Here is a 17062-nt window from a genome sequence, read left to right on the forward strand (position 1 = left end):
TTCCCAGTGGGAGCTCATGTGGTTCGGATTCTACGTTAATCAGTAGGTCCACATCTCATATAGCCTCGCGCTGAACGAGACGTAAAACTCAAAATCAACTCAACTCAAGAAGCTGCCTAAATGAGACAAACAGTTTCCGTCATTTTCCTCAATGAAATCGTTCTTTTTTTCTAAATTGAATCAATTAAATATCTAGATTTAAGAAAATGTATTTATAAATTATGTTTCCGATTTACTATTTATACGTATTTATTTGAAAATCAAATTTCGCTCTATTTATCCATTTAGAAACATAAAAATGTAGAAGATCCAACATAATGGGGAATAATAATTGATCCACTGGTCTGTATCTTTCTTAATGCATCCATATGCTTCGGTTAATCATATCTTAATAATACTCTATTTATTATAATTAGTTTAATGCGTCGCTAATTCTGTGTTACAGTGGTTGGCACCGCAAACTGCAATGCGGGGAACGAGGCCCAACTCCTAAGTCTGGAACTATATTGTTTTAAAACAATCTGGCCTTGGGTCATTTAAAAAGCTAAAAAATGTTTTCGAATTTTATGTTATTATTATTATTATTATTATTATTATTATTATTATTATTATTATTATTATTATTATTATTATTATTATTATAACACTATTGTTAATTATTTGATAGGCAGAGGTGCATGAGTTCGCTATGTCACTGTTGAACTGTCCGATGACAGAGGCAATTGGAGTTACAGTAGTTATAAGTTCATCTACAATACTTTACAATTATATATATTAAAAATTATACATAAAATAAGAGTGGCTGGCTCGGGCCAACATAATGGTAAGTGCCACTTCCGGAGAAATTGAGTTATTAGATGGAATGGCTTGTGAGTTGTAATGGAACCTGAAACGAAAAGTAGCTAGTTTTATTTCGAAAATGGATGTACAGAAGGCAAAAAGCTTGTTTGGAGTGTCATTGCAGTGAATTACATTGGAATATTCAACCTTCTTTTCCAGTTTACCCGAAAGATAGGAAATGTATAGATATAGGTACAGATAGATATAGATATATAGATACTCGCATATTACACTTCTTTATGAAATTCCCCGTAGAATACGTAATTTTGCTCTTCACAAGAACCTTTTTCCCCCTTTTCATTTCCGTCTGTATATGTATGAATATGTATATTTTCCTTTTTCTTGCAAATGCTGCGCTGTAAGTCGTCTTAATTCAAGGGCACATTTATTTGGTACCGCATTTACGGAATAGTCTACATTTTGACAGGGAGACTTGCATTTTAACGGGATAGTAATACTAGAAGGTTGTTTAGCGCAATATGGTTATTCAGAATTTTAATAGAATATTTTCTTATTGTTTTATGAATATAGTGAAAACGTACAGTGAAACTAATTGTTATAACAAACGAGTATTTTTCGTGCGTTTTCTGGCCTTGTATAGTGTGCATTATGTTTTCGTCATTTCCGAAAGTGTAAGTAGTATGTGCGTAAATTGTTAACAATGTATCGTGCTATACACACAATACATAAATAAATAAAATTTTCTTCCAGCACAATAAACACTAATAATAATTATTAGGGACGAACGCCATACTTTTTAGCGATACAAAAATTCATTTTTTTCAATTTTTGCTGCGCTAGCCTCTAGACCAGCGTGAAGGGCTTGAATTACATTAACAACCTCATATCCCCATGTGTATGACAACATTTTGTTGTCTCCAAGTCTGTTCCGATCATACCGGGTCTGACTTTTCCAGGTCACGAAATTCGTAACCAGTTTCATCACTGCTTCCTAATACCAAGTATACAATACAGCATTGGTTTCAATCCCAATAGATAAGAACTGACTGCTGTGGTCAGATACTTAAAAAAAAGCGGGTTTAATTCCCCACGGAAGCTCTTGTGGTTCGGATCCTATGAAAGCTGTAGCTAAAACTTTCTTGTAGCCTTGTTGCTGAACACGACGCCGAACTCGAATTAATTACAACTGAAAACGAATATTCTAAAGGGGCTCTGTAGATTCTTTTCTTCATAATGAAATTTTATTCGTATGAACAGAACAAGTGCCTATGCATAACATCAAAAAATCTGTAAAATCTTCAAAAATATTTTTTAAAAAGTTTTAAAAATTTTGATGTAGGGACTTCTAACAAATAAACTAGGCATTTTAGAGATTATCACATTTGATCGGTTACTATGTTTGCCAATGAAATTCACATTATTTGTTCTTTCTCCTTAAATCCAACGTGTAAGAATAGTGTAATTAGTCATATAGATTTATAAACAAATCTGTAAAGAGGTGGTGGATTTATCGCTACTTCAGTCAATTTTGAACGAAATGTTATAGCCACGAGACATCAAATTTGTGTTGAGTTCCTCAAGGTTTAAAGTTTTTAGCATATTTTAGATTTTGTCGAGAATCGAATTCAAGATGTATATTTCAAGGTAAGAAATCACGTATCTATTCAAGAGACTTGTATTTCAGCATATAAAAAAGAATATTTTTGCTAACTTCCAATATCTTGCACTTCATTACAGTTCATTTTAGTATAAATCATTGCTTAACTTATCACAGAATTGTTCATAATATTTGTTACATTATCTTCGACACTTTCAAATATAGGCCCAAATGTATTTATTTTTCCTTCTATCTATGTAATGAAACGTAATGTCATAGTGGCATTTTGAACTAAAGACGACTATTTTATATCTAAACAAAAAATAATTTTAATTTTAATTTTAATTACATTTAGTTCCAGAAATAAAGATGATGGATGTCAATATGCTGTTCACACACTAAATAACCGAAATTCATCTCGTTAACCGGTTCATCGACTATAGTGGAAGGGAACTTAATTTAGTTTTGAGCTATAAACCTGTTCCTACTTTAAATAAATAGAAAAATCTAGGATGGTCTGTATACTTTTAAGATCTTACTTTATCCTCTTCACTTGAAGAAAGAATGTCTGCAGAAAAATTGAATCACACCTATAATTGTAATCATATTATTATTATTATTATTATTATTATTATTATTATTATTATTATTATTATTATTATTATTATTATTATTATTATTATTTTGTCGTCCTACCTGATCAATCAAAACACAAAACAATGATCAACGAAGAATCGAACATCAGTTGCATATATGAGAGTCTTGTACCGATCCAATGAGCCACGGAACTACATGTAGCAGAGCTCGTATACTCTTTAAATATGTGGCCGCGGTGGCTCAGTGGTAGAGCGTTCACCTCTGGTGCTTGGGGTTCCGGATTCGATCCCAGCCCCCTCCAAGTGAACTTTGTGGTGGGAAAAATACCGTGTGCGTGGGTTTTCTCGGGGTTCTCCCGTTTCCTCCCACTTCCTTCATTCCACCATTTCATTCATTACTCATCATCACCGTTTCCTTTAGCCTAACCGGGATAATCGTGGGACGTAAAACTCAAAGATTTCATTTCATTTTTTTCTTGTATGTGGCTAATAGCCGTAAGTTTCAAGATAGGAAAGAACGTAGATTTAGTTTCTTCATTTTATAAAATTTTATAATGCATTTCTGTAGTATCTTATGTGCAAAGAGAAAGGTAATGCATTTATCGATTTTGATAGGAATTGAACCTTTAAAACATTTAATTAAATTGTGAGGTGGAGAATGGTACGCGTAGCGATTTCATTCTTATAGTAAGGGTTAAAACGAACTACCACTACTCCGCGAAAAACATGCATTTTTATTCTGAAATATAATACATTACCTAACGCTTAAACTACATTGAATGACCTACCTCGAATTTCTTAACAGTATTAGTTCCGATTAAACATTTCAAACTAATTTGTATTTTGAAGTTTACGTCTTATGAAGCACTAAGATGGTGAATGTAAACGGAAAGTGGGCTCCCAATGTCATATTCAGATTTGCAGATTTTTAGTGTTTTTGCGCAGCCCTTCAAGATCAAACTCTGGGCTATGAGCACCAAAAGCGCGCGTGTTAAGTCCCATCTTCGAAGAAGCACACATTAAATCCTAGGAGAATACTAAAATAAGTTATAGGTAAAATAATAATAATAAATAAATAAATAAATAAATAAATAAAAGAGTTGCGTCCTGCCCGTTTATCCAGTCACTAGCCTTTGTTGCACGTAACCCCGAGTTCGATTCCCGCTAAGGAAGCATTGAAAGTTGAATATATTACGGTGGTTCAGATTCCACCTTAAACTGTAAGTCCACATCTCATTATAGCCACGGTGCTGAAAAGAAACACTAAATTTAAGTAAACAAACAAACAAACAAACAAACAAACAAACAAACAAACAAAAACAGTTGCAATAAGTTCGTACTAAAGCAGTTCGCCGTTCAATTTGTAAGAACTGGAACACATCTGTAATAGCTCTCTTTTTCTTCTCAAATGCAAGAAACAAGGATAGCTAAACCCCTATGACTCATGGATAGCTGTTGAAGACAATTTTTATTAGTTAGCTAATAACACTATTCTGACTGACATTCTTCCTGAGCGAATTCTGGGGCAATATATTTAAATTAAATATACACCAGTTTCCTTTCAATGTTTTGTTATTTATCCCCAGTGTACAATGAGTTTATAGCTGTATCTGAAATTTCGTTGGAAAAAAAAAATAGATTCACAAAACTAAAATTGTGTTTTTCGGAAGAAAAAATGTAAGTCATCCTATATTTGTAATGGTGTTTTGTCAACATCATTTTTTTTTTTTTTTTTTTTTACTTCGCAGTCAATCTTATCTCACAAACAGTTACAGTATGTTGTATAGGCTGAAATGCCTAAATCTTTTCTTCCTATGTAACCTTAATTGATAAACTAGATAAACTTGCATCATATCGTATTACGTAAAATAAGAATAAAAGCAAAATTACAGTAACTCCAAATTCCAAGGGCGTTCAGACAATCTTTACTGAGCTGAACCTCCTTGGCTCCATATTTAGCTACTGGCCTTAAAAGGTAAACGAACAAATCAGTGTTTTAAAAGAAAGGAACGAAAGAAATAAAATGTATCATGGAAATTTGAGGAAGCAAAGTCACAAAGAATCATGAGCGCCGACTACGTGGGTTCTCCGGCACCCACACAAATAATCTTCGGATGTGGTTCGGACTCCACGTTAATCAGTAGGTCCACGTCTCATATAGCCTCGCTGTGAACGGGGACGTTAAACTCAAAATCAACTCAACGTCTCGCCATTGATATGCACTCACATAAATTTTGGAAAGTCGGTGCCGTTGCAAACAATGGCGAAATTTCTTCCACGAAAAAATATTGTTGTGAGTCAGCAAGATTAATTAATAAATACTAAGATGTAATAGAGCTTAGAAGTACGAAGGCTACTTTTTTTTCAACCTCCGTTAAGGCAGCAGAGAAGAACTACGTGAGATCACGAAACGGGGATAAGACAAAGCTGTCCATTGGACGTCGCCCCCATCACCATCCGATACACAAACTCTTGTATTCAGTTATTGTGGAATATTGATTTGAATTTTAGTTTAGCGTCCCTATCAGCAGCGATGCTATATGACACGTGGATCTAGAGCTTAACATGGAATCCTAACCACATAAGCTCCCACCAGGAATCGAACCCGGGTCTCTCACGCCAAAGGCGCGTACGCTAACCGCTTGGCCACGAGGGAGCTCCAGTAGCGAGCTTGAAAACATATCGAGGGCAATCGAAGCGCTCGCCAAGTGTGAACTGCATGATGTAATTCGATTGCTCCAGTGGAAGGGCATATAATACAGCCGCAATTCACCGCCGAATGAGTAAGGATTACAATGTGAACTGTACAAGCGATGGCTGTGTACACGACAGTTGCGGAGAGTTTTAAGTGGCTAAGGGTAGAATATGGCGGCAGACGACGTTGCTGAACGCTTGAATCATGTGGTTCGTGAAAGGTATACATTACGAGTTCTGAATTATCTGTTGAGTTCCCTGAAATTTCAAGATAAGCGTATGAAAAATCAAATTACACTGACGCGTGATTAGTGCCATACTAAAAAATTGGACTAATATGTTTCCTGCAGTAGTCAGGCCTTTAGTATGACGCTAATCAGATGTCAAAAAACTCTGCGTAAGGCATGATATGTTTTAAAGCTCCCTCTTCCACAACAATTGAATGGCGAAGTGGTATATCGGTGTGTTGGGTGGAAGACGTTCAATGAAAGTTTTGTTCTTTTTCTAATTCGCTATCTCACGTAGTTCTCCTTTCGGAGATTTTAAAAAGCTTTGGTTACGTTCCCAGCAGCAAATATTCGCTATTAAAGAGGAACAAAATACGTACTGTACTTTATTTAATTTATTGATTAGAAGTTAATGATTAGCACCTGTTGTTAATGAGAAAAGCCGCTCTTGTCACCATCGGATTAATACATATAATTATAGGATTAATATATATAATTATAGGTTTATATAATTATAGGCCTCGACATAAGCGTTTAAAATGTGCAAATTATCGAAGGATAAATATGACATCATTAACAGAAAAGTAGTATAAAATGATTTACAGTTTTTAGAGGTCATTGCACTAATCAGAGAGCCATTTTGTAATCGGAGTAATTCAGATTGGCTTGGGCTCATTTTTACTGTTCTTAATGGGGCTCGTGATCATTAATATCAACTAGGAATGCAATGGATGTACCCGATTGCAATGAAATGAGCTGAGCGAGCTTAAACTACGTAATCATTCCTGGCCATTATGCAATAATAAATGCCATTTTTAATTGTTGACAAAAAAATCGCGTGAAAACTTTTTCCCCATGTTAAGTCTATGCAAGCGTTTTTCGGTGATTATTCCTCGATGGTACATCGGATTTTTGATTTCAACCTATGTTGTCACTCAGCACGACATACTCTATCAGCGTGCTAAGTTTTCTTGAGATCGGCCAAACGGTCTAGGAGGAAGCGTTTTTCGGTCATTATTCCTCGATGGTACATCGGATTTTTGATTTCGGCCTATGTTGTCACTCAGCACGACATACTCTATCAGCGTGCTAAGTTTGGTTGAGATCGGCCAAACGGTCTAGGAGGAGTTCGCGGACAACCAAACGGCTAACCCGAGTATAAGAGCTTCGCTTCGCTCAGCTCAATTAGGCTCACGGTAGCTGAGACTTGCACTCGCTTCAGCTCCGGCTCGCTCCGCCGCTAGCTCGTTAAGTTCATTCGGCTCGGGCTTCCTAATGGCGCGAACCTGGGCTTTAGGTCGCTATCCGTTTATAGGAATCGTTCTCACATGAGCTTGTACTTCTTTATTGCGCTTGAGAGCGGGAACCGCAAGTTCGAACATCTTTGGTACTAGCACAGTACTTTTGTATGTATGTCTGTATGACTGAGCGTTGTAGTATTTAATGCCAAACCCAAGGCCATTGAATTACGAAGAGGATTTGTTACTGCCCATAGGTTACTGCCTACTGCCAGTTACTCTATCTCCAACATTTTCTGTATCGCACTTTTAATGCAATTTCTCGCTTTATTTATTTATTTATTTAGTGTTCATAGTTTCATTACATTACCTCACCTACTAACATCTTTAGTATATCATATATTTTAAGTAGTTGCTCCGCTCGAGCCTTCGGTCCGTTGCATAATCAAAGAGTGACATACCAAAATAGGTATGAACCCAAACATTACATTAAATATTATTTTTGTCCTAGATCAATGAACAAAGTGAAAGTGGTTGTAATAAATAAACCCTATCTGTACCAAATACATGCAGTTAGGTTATTAGGTAGATAAGCATGCAGTTACACAAATATTAATGCTAAAACTATATATGGTTGCGGCCTTTGTCCTATGTTGAAACAATTAAGTTGAGACAATACAGAGGGGCACGGTGGCTCAGTGGTTGAGCGCTTACCTCTGGTGCGTGGGATCTCTAGTCCCATAACTACACCCAAGTAAGTTTGTAGTGGATACCATTGTGCCCATAGGTTTTCTCGGGGTACCCCGTTTCCTCTCACACTCTCATTCCGCTGATTATTCTATCGTCATTCACTTGCCTTCATAATCCGTCTCCCTTAGCCTAAAAAAAAGCCATAATTGTGGGACGTTAAACTGAAAGATTGCATTTCATTTGAAAGACAATCGTTCTTACAGAACTTGGAATACCGAGAAAGCTAATTAGATTAATTAAGATATGTTTAAGTGAATCCCAAAGTAAAGTCCGGGTAGGAAAATTTTTGTCCACGAGCTTCCACGTCGAAAATGGCCTGAAACAAGGAGATGCGTTGTCGCCATTATTATTTAACTTTGTGCTGGAATACGCCATAAGGAAAATCAAAGATAGCAACCAGGGCCTAGAGTTGAACGGTATTCACCAGGTTATGGCATATGCTGATGATGTAAATTTAATAGGGGTTGATAGGAGAACAGTAGAAATAAATGCAGAGATCTTATTAAACGCTTGCAGGGACATGGGTTTAGAAGTAAATGCAGAGAAAACTAAATACATGGTAGTGCGTCGGGACCGTAATACGGCAAATTGTAAAGGCGTTAAAATATTAAATAATGCTTTTGATAAAGTGGATACTTTCAAATATTTAGGATCAATATTAACAGACGAAAATCATATTCACGAAGAAATTAAATGTCGACTAAAAGCAGGGAATTCGTGTTACTATTCGGTTCAAATCTCTTGTCGTCGCGAATTCTGTCGAGGAATTTGAAGCTTAAAATATATAAAACGATAATCATGCCTGTTGTTCTGTATGGTTGTGAAACATGGTCGCTTACTCTGAGGGAAGAACATAGACTGAAAGTATTTGAGAACAGGATCCTGAGAAGAATATTCGGACCCAAGAGGAACGAGAATGGGGAATGGCGGAAGCTTCATAACGAGGAACTACATAGTTTATACGGTTTACCCAACATTGTTAGGGTCGTCAAGTCTAGGAGGCTTAGGTGGGCAGGTCATGTAGCTAGAATGGAAGAAAGTAGAAACGCTTTCAAAGTCTTGACTGGTAGACCCATAGGAAAACGACCATTAGGAAGACCTAGGCGCAGATGGGAGGACAATATTAAGATGGATCTCGCAGAGATAGGAATACAAAATAGAAACTGGATGCAATTAGCTAAGGATAGAAGTCAGTGGAGAGCTTTTGTGAACGCGGCACTGAACCTCCGGGTTTCATAGGCCATAGAGAGTTAGAGTTAGTTTTGAAAGACAATACAGCTCTGAAATAGAAATTGAATCGTCACGATAATATTAAATGGGCAAATTACGTGCACAGTTTAACTCCTGATAGCGCAGGTAGCGACATGTATTAGCGGGTCTTCATTATTACAATTAGCGTGATACACTGAGACGTATATCGCTTATTATTAGGATTTTTTTTTGTTCATAGTTTCATTACTGAATGATTATTCTTCGCAATTGCAATGTCTTCTAATACTCTATGTTTTACATTGATTTCAAGTAGTGCTTTTATGCTAGAGCGAAATAATGCTAGTACTTAATGCTAGTACTTTTCCACAGATCTTTTCGTCTGTTCTTTACTAACTTATTTTTAGACGCAAAATAGATCATGCTTGAAAGGAGTGCATGCAACAGGAAACGAACATGTCTGGCTACTTTATAAATAGTACAAAATTGCACGGATATAGAACTTTAATATACCCTGCAATCTAAATATAACAACTTCATTTATTAATAGTTTATTGTGCCTATTTGTGATATTATGAAGTTATCATCTTTATACAGTAAAGTGCAGTCGTTAGACTGTTGATTTTTGTCTTTACGCTTCTTTTAGTTTTCTAATGCTTCATAGTGTATTATGTTTCAGATACACGTTAATTAAAAAAAAAAAAAAAAGAATGCAAAAATGAAGTTATTTTGTGTGTTTTTTATATAGGCGCATTAAGGGGAAGAAACGAAAAAACTAGTATTTTGCATCATACAGTGTTAATTCCAGAATAAAATTAGGTATAATTTGTGTCCTTGTGCAGTATGTAAAATGAAAGTTTATTTTTTTTAAAAGGTGGCTGTAGATATTTTCCATATATCTTATTTGCCTCGTTATAGTTTTGCGTTGCATAACACACATGCTAACGATAAAATCTTGTTTTTTAAAAAATAATAATAACCAATTTCAAGAAAAGCGCTAAAAAGTAGAAAATAATAAAAGCGCTAAAAAGCGGAAAATAATAAAGCACTTCAAAGCAGAAAATTATTCATTACTATTATCAATAAAAAAATTAAGTCTGTGTCAAGACAAACAAGTTAATACTATAAAATTAATTTCAATGTTAATTTTATGAGGCAGTAATTTATGTGGCTTGGTACAGTCTTAATTTTTTTTGTAGATGATAATAATGAATTATTATACACCGCTATTGATACATAGATTTTCTGCTTTTAAGTCCTTTATTATTATTTTCTGCTTTTTAACGCTTATATCATTTTCTTCTATTTAACGCTTTTGATAAAGTCGGTTAATATTGTTTAAAAAATGTTTTCAGTTTTTTTGGGCATTTTTGAAGCGGTAATATTTCTTAATTATTCCTCTTTTTCGTTACCCTGTAGTTTACTTAAATACCTAAACTAAATTTGATAAATGTGGATCATGCTACGAAACATGGGTGACCGACCATACACACACACAAGTATATATATATATGGACGCTCATGAGTGACCATATAATATAGGGTCTACGTGTTACAGAATTATAGGAGACTAATGATCATAAACACGATATTAACACTATCATCTCATGAGGAGTTTCTAACTAACGGTCTGACTCCAAAGACTGTAATCATATCCCGATAAAATTTGTTGGAACCTGCGAAACAGTGTACAGTTTGAATCTGAAAAAGAATAATCAAAATCGGTACGTCTATGTTGAATTTATGCATAAACGCGCATACAATGAAGTTGATTAATTATAATATTAACACTGTTAATCTTTTAAGAGTTCCATAATCCACTATGAAGATGATTGTTAGATCCTTATGAAGTTTACATGAGACCGCAAGGAAAGAATGTTCCTTCAAACAGTCTGTAGAGTATGTAACGAGATTTAAGTGTAGCATGTCTAATATGGATATGTCGGTGAATAATGCGATGAAATACTCATAGTTAAATTATACTTGTTCGTTTGTTTGAAAAGAAATGCAATTTTTAACTTAACGTCGCACAATTACGCCTTTTAGGCTAAAGGTAACAGTTGATTATAAAATTGAATTATTGTGAAATATTTTAATTGGTGGAATGAGAACGAGCAAAATGTAAACCTAGAGAAAAGCTACGGACATGATGTTATCCGTCACAAACTCACAACTGGGATCGAACCAGGGTTCCCTCGTACGAGAGGTAAGCGCTCTACCACTGAGCCTCCGTGCCCCAATTTGTTTGCGTCCAGTAGGGTAAAGACAATGAGTGATAAATGAGTTGGTGGAATTGTTTCAAAGAAGAAAGAAGCTGGAGTATGAGAAGAAAGCCCGTAGATGCGATGTTTCTTACCGCAGTTCATTATTATCTGAGAGAACTAACCTACTGCTCTGTGCATTTGAGACTAGCCTTTTTCCACGCAGTAACCTTGGCTGTGAATGTGGCAATATAAACCATAGGTGTTCTTTTCCTTTTTAAATTAAGATGATTCCGAAGAAGGTTATTAGTGACTTTTCCCCTCTCTTTTGTCATTTCCACGAAAGGAACAGTGTGGTGATCAAACCTCCGGCAACTGCAAACAGATGTAAGGGCGCTATTTCTAGTGTTGCCCACGAGATGAGAAACTTCTGATCTCATCTTGAAACGAGACGAGAAGTGCATGTTCAAATTCGAGATAAAACGAGAAACAAGAATTCTGGTCTCATTTTCGATATGAGAATCGAGCCGAGAGAAGAAATTTCTCGAGCCTCATATGTAACACTAGTTCACCTAAGTTTTAAATCTCAAACACTGTTTTAGTGTTATACGATTCATAATTTTAAAAAAAAGTAAATTGATAAAGTAATTGTCGAACTGAATGAAGAGGATTTATCGACCTTTGAAGATGCTCAAGATGACACTTCAATAATAAATATTGTTTTAATGTTGTTGTTTCCCACCCTTCGTGAACCTCTCGTGGCGCGGAAGAATTTCGATAACTTCTAGATGAAATTAAGAAGAAAATTTTCGAAACATGATGAGAAAAGATTTCCGAAAATCGGGAAGAGATGAAGAATTATTATTCGAGGAGACGAGACAAAAGATGTCTCTTCTCGTGGACAACGCTAACTATCTCTATGCTTCTCTTAAAATGCCTTGAATGGTTATGCTATCACTCGAAGTTAATTGAAAGTTTCCTTCCAACATAATACTCTATCCTTGTAGATTTGAAGAGAAACCAAAGAGCAAAATCCTATACTTCCATGCAGATATAATAGATATGTTGTTTATTTTTCTGTTATTGAACCGAAGGCTTACTTCTGTTTAAGAGACGCACAGCAAGGAAGCAGCAGAATTTTCGTATTTTTCCTTTGCTCATCACTCAGTCCAAGAACTGCTGGGAGGAGGCAGTTTTAGTAACTCAGTGGTAGAGTGCTCACCTCTGATTGTAAAGGGTGTCTGTTCGATCTCAGGCCATGTCTGTTTGTGGTGAACAGCATTGTGTCATGGGTTTTCTCGAGGTTCTCCCATTTCCTTACACATTCTCATTTCACCAATTATTTCATAATTGTCCACTTCCATTAATTATCTGTCACCGTTAGTTTACAGGATGTAATTGAGGAAGTAAAACTAGAAATTTCGTTTGTTTTCATTTTAAGAATCTGCTGGACTAAAAGAATGGGACAGATAAACTTGATGACGTGTGTGCTAAGCAAACAGACAAACAAAAAATCGCTATGACACTACGTTACCGTGTGTAAAGAGGTGTAACTAAGCACACGCACTACAGCGCGATCAGATGAGAGGGTGTCAAATGAACATATGAAAAATGCTAATAGCGTTTAAAGTGAACACGGAGCGCCATCCCCAAATGCTATCAAGTTTGTTCCTCGCCTTAGTTGAAATGTAATGAAAAAATGAAAGTTAGTAAAACAACAAAATCCCAGCTCGCGCCAAGTGAGCTTTGTGGTGGACAAACACCGTGTGTGTGGGTTTTCTCGGGGTTCTCTCGTTTCCTGCTACTTTCTTTATTCCACCGTTTCATTAATTTCCCATCATCACCGTCTCCTTTAGCCTAGTTTGCATAATCATGAGAGATAAAACTTAAATATTTCATTTCATTTTGAAAACAACAAATATGTCCTGCGAACCAAAACACCTTGCTCCTTCCGGCATACTCGACATTCTGTTTTTCTCTATTTCGCTATCTCACAACTTTTTTTTTTTTTTTTTTTTGCCTTTCCTTGTTTCACCATCTCTCAACATTTGACTGAGAAATAACCGCTAAGAAGAAGACATACGGGGTAAAATATCATAAACAGCATCAAAAATCTTCTTTTAAAATACTGAGGTCATGAAGATCAGAAATCTTCTTTTTGTGTTTGAGATTTGATTGCTGATAGAAGACGTAGATACAACAGCTGTTTGTTTTGACGGATGACAAAGTTGAGGGGTAATTACATTTATTGAAGTATTTTTATTGCCTTTAGATGCTATGCCGAGTCGATTTATCTTTTAGAAACCACCCCAGATCCACGAACCATGAAATCACCCCAGGTTCACGAACTCTCAACCTAGTAACCTCAGTATTAGAATTTGCCAACCAGACAGATAAAAAAGATACACACACACACACACACACACACACTCACCTATACACACACACACACACACACAAAGAGAGAGAGAGAGAGAGATAAAAGAATATCTTGGTGTCAGCTGTTCTTTATATTACCACTTATTTACGTTTCTGTGCCATTACAAATTAAGATTTTATGTTTTATTTTCTTTTCCAGTTCTTAAGTATTTATTTTTCATATTCTTTCAAATTTTGCTCAATTATCTTACGCAATTTTTAGGGAGTCGTACAATTTGTTTTATTTATGTCTTATAAAATATTACTTTCTTAAAAAATAAATTTACAATAAAAGTACTCCGATTAGGGTTACCACAGGTCTTTTTTTTTTTTACCTGAACGTATCCTCTTTTACAGATCTTAAAAATACATATATATATCTTAGAAATATATAGATCTTAGAAATACAGAAATACATACATATATATATATATATATATATATATATATATATATATATATATATATATATATATATATATATATATATATATATATATATATATATGTTTTTTTTTTTTAATTGGAGAAATATCCTCTTTTCTGACGTAGTACAAACGTGTGCGTCAACTTCAAGATTCGTAATATGTATACACACTTGTACATAAATGCTGATGTTAATGTTGATGGAATGTTCAATTTCCAAGGAAATACAACACATTTAGCTGTAAGCGCGAAAGAAACTTAACATTTCTGCAATTCATGTTGCAAATGGAAAATGTTTGGTTTTACGTCCAACTGTTATGTCTTTAGGGCAAAGGAAACGTATGATTAGTTAAACTGAATGATTATAAAATAATTGGTGGGATGACGACGTGGAAGGAAACAGCAGAACCCACACTCGAACACGCTGTTGCTCAGCACAAACTTGTGTGGCCGGAGATTGAACCATGTACGCCTCGCATAGAGGTAAGTGCTCTATCACGAGGCACCATGATAATCTGTATTGTAAAAGTTTAATGGTACATACATTTCTCGCTATATCATTAAGAGATTTGTCGAACAATATGAATAATTTTGTCAAATCTAAGAACTAGTATTTTTTAAAAAATCTGTTTGTTATATGGATAACAACTACCTGCAAATAGAGTTCTTAATTTGTCTTTAAAGTGTTTCTTTAGAAATAGATTTAAAATATTCTAATTGCCGTATTCGCTTACTGAATCTAGATTATTAAAATAGGTATAGTATATATGTTTAAGAAAAATACCGCTACGTCTTTTCACCCCTTTTAAGATGGATTATTTTTGAGGCAATTTTAAAAGGCGATTTAAAGAGAAGAAAATCTGAATACGTTACCAGTGGATGTGATCCGAAGGAGAAGTTGCATGATACTGCATGTTGCTTAGAAAGTAGGTGTTGTACGTATAGAAGGTGTGTGAGTGTACGAAAGAGTACGTGGATATTTGTGAATAACTGTTCCTAGCCTACTCGACGGAAGACAGGATTCTACATGCTTATTGCGCTATATACTTTCCGCGTGTTGGTTATGTCATTTTCATACTTGACACGCTGACACTAGAGATTATCTGCATTTTTTTGCTTTATCTTTCTCCTGATTTCATAATTCACACGTTTCCTATATATATAAAAATTATCTATATAGGGCGTCCAGAAAATGTAGTTCGTGCTAAGTCACTATTACGAAAACAAGAGTTTTTTTTTCTTTAAAATAAGCATTTACCTATTGCAAGTGCATACATGATATTGCAGAAACTGCAAGAATCTCCTCCTACACTACTGCATACGAAGCATTAGTAAGGTATTCTTTCGAGAACAAGTATAAACGAGTTCGTGCCTTCACTATATTGTGTAGACTTTGTACCGGTATTATGTGTGTCAGTGTGCGCGGGGGAGGGTTACGATATATTTATGTGTTTATATTTAAATGGCTATGGGTCCATTACGATACATGTGCATAATACAAAGTGCGTGCAATGTACTGTATATTGACCCTTGAAAGGATATATACAGGGTGGCGCAGGAAAACAGAAAAATTGTAATTGATGTAAAATACATTAATCGACACAGGAAAGAATACATTTAATGATCGAGATGCATGTAGAGAGTATGCCATTAATAATGGCATTAGCTATGGCACTTACATGACACTTAATTTCTTGAAGAAGACATCGGAAAAATGTGCCCCTCTTGGCATACACATTATGATACGAGTATGGTTTGGAAATTCGCTGGAATGCTCAGTTTATTACGTCGTGAGGAACGCCAGTGAGTCCTCCTTTAACCCTCAGTTTCACCTCAACAATGTTTGCAGGACGTGTACTATATTCTTTACTTCCGACATGGCCCCATAGACTGGTTACGGAGAGAAATCACACACACTGAGTTCAGTGGATCTCAGAAACCATAGAGTATCACTGTTCTTATCAAATGCTTTCACAGCGAACGTACGTTCCGCACAACTTCAATGCTTAATTATTACTAAATGGCAAAGTCTTTTCAATGTTGTCTTATCGGTCGCAAACAAATACTGGCTATACAGTGTTGCTAATTCTAGATTCAAAATTTCCCTTTTCCTGCACCACCCTATATGTATATTGCACACACAAACATGTACCTGGGTGAATTTTCACGCGTTATGTACTTAGAACTGTATTAGCTCTAAACAACTGTTTCAAAATGCACAAAAAAAAAATCAAGGCAAATAAAATGAGCTTCTGCTTAATAAAATGAAAACAAAATTTCTTGTTTTCTGTCCGACGTTTATTCTCTCTACGCTTAAGAAGATGGATGATTGCCGTGTCAGAGCAGCGAAAAAAATAATAATAGGGCAATAATAGGGCCCCTTGCTCTTCTGTTTCTTCATACTTGTATTGTATCCTTCTGTAGTTAACATAATACTGGCATTGGAGCCTAAAATAGATACATAAATTAGTTAGGTATCCTGCCTCATTATACTCCCCACAGTTCCGAAATAATGTGTGGGTTGCATATAATTGGAAACAGTCTTTTAAAGTGAAATCTTGAACGTCCAACGATTATTTCCTTTAGGCTAAAGGAGAATTAATGAAAACTGAGTTTTGATTTAATTGTGAGTTTAGCGTCTCTTTCCAACAGCGAGGCTATATGAGACCTGGATCTACAGATTAACGTCGAATCCGAACAATGTGAGCTCTCGTCGGGAATTTAACCTGGTCTCCTACACCAAAGGCGAGTACGACAAATCGATTAGCCACGAGAGAACTCAATTGAATTTTGAGTTTGTTTGTTTTTTTGCGTCCGTATGCAACACTGAGGTTATAAAAGACGAAACATACTATTAATGGCCGCTCTGAACCACGACAAGAATTTGAATGTAGTGCAGTTGGCG

At 35.5% G+C, this 17062-nt stretch overlaps 2 protein-coding genes across 3 annotated transcripts in view; one reads left to right on the plus strand and one right to left on the minus strand.

Annotated features, from left to right (window-relative positions):
- The window catches only part of LOC145666751 (RRP12-like protein), a 154848-nt gene extending 139689 nt beyond the window's left edge, over positions 1-15159 (minus strand). The window contains exon 1 of one of the 2 annotated variants that reach the window (XM_081734297.1): positions 15031-15159. Coding sequence is in view for 1 of the 2 variants with exons in the window: in XM_081734298.1 (XP_081590424.1) it covers positions 15031-15061 (31 nt within the window). In the remaining variant the exon portion in view is untranslated. The remainder of the gene's footprint in view (positions 1-15030) is intronic. The other variant, XM_081734298.1, reaches the window with a different exon arrangement.
- The window catches only part of RhoBTB (Rho-related BTB domain containing), a 490451-nt gene that overhangs the window by 58091 nt on the left and 415298 nt on the right, over positions 1-17062 (plus strand). The gene's annotated exons all lie outside the window — the stretch shown is intronic.

This window comes from Thermobia domestica, chromosome 12 (assembly GCF_964235325.1).
Source record: "Thermobia domestica chromosome 12, izTheDome1.hap1.1, whole genome shotgun sequence".
NCBI lineage: Eukaryota > Metazoa > Arthropoda > Insecta > Zygentoma > Lepismatidae > Thermobia > Thermobia domestica.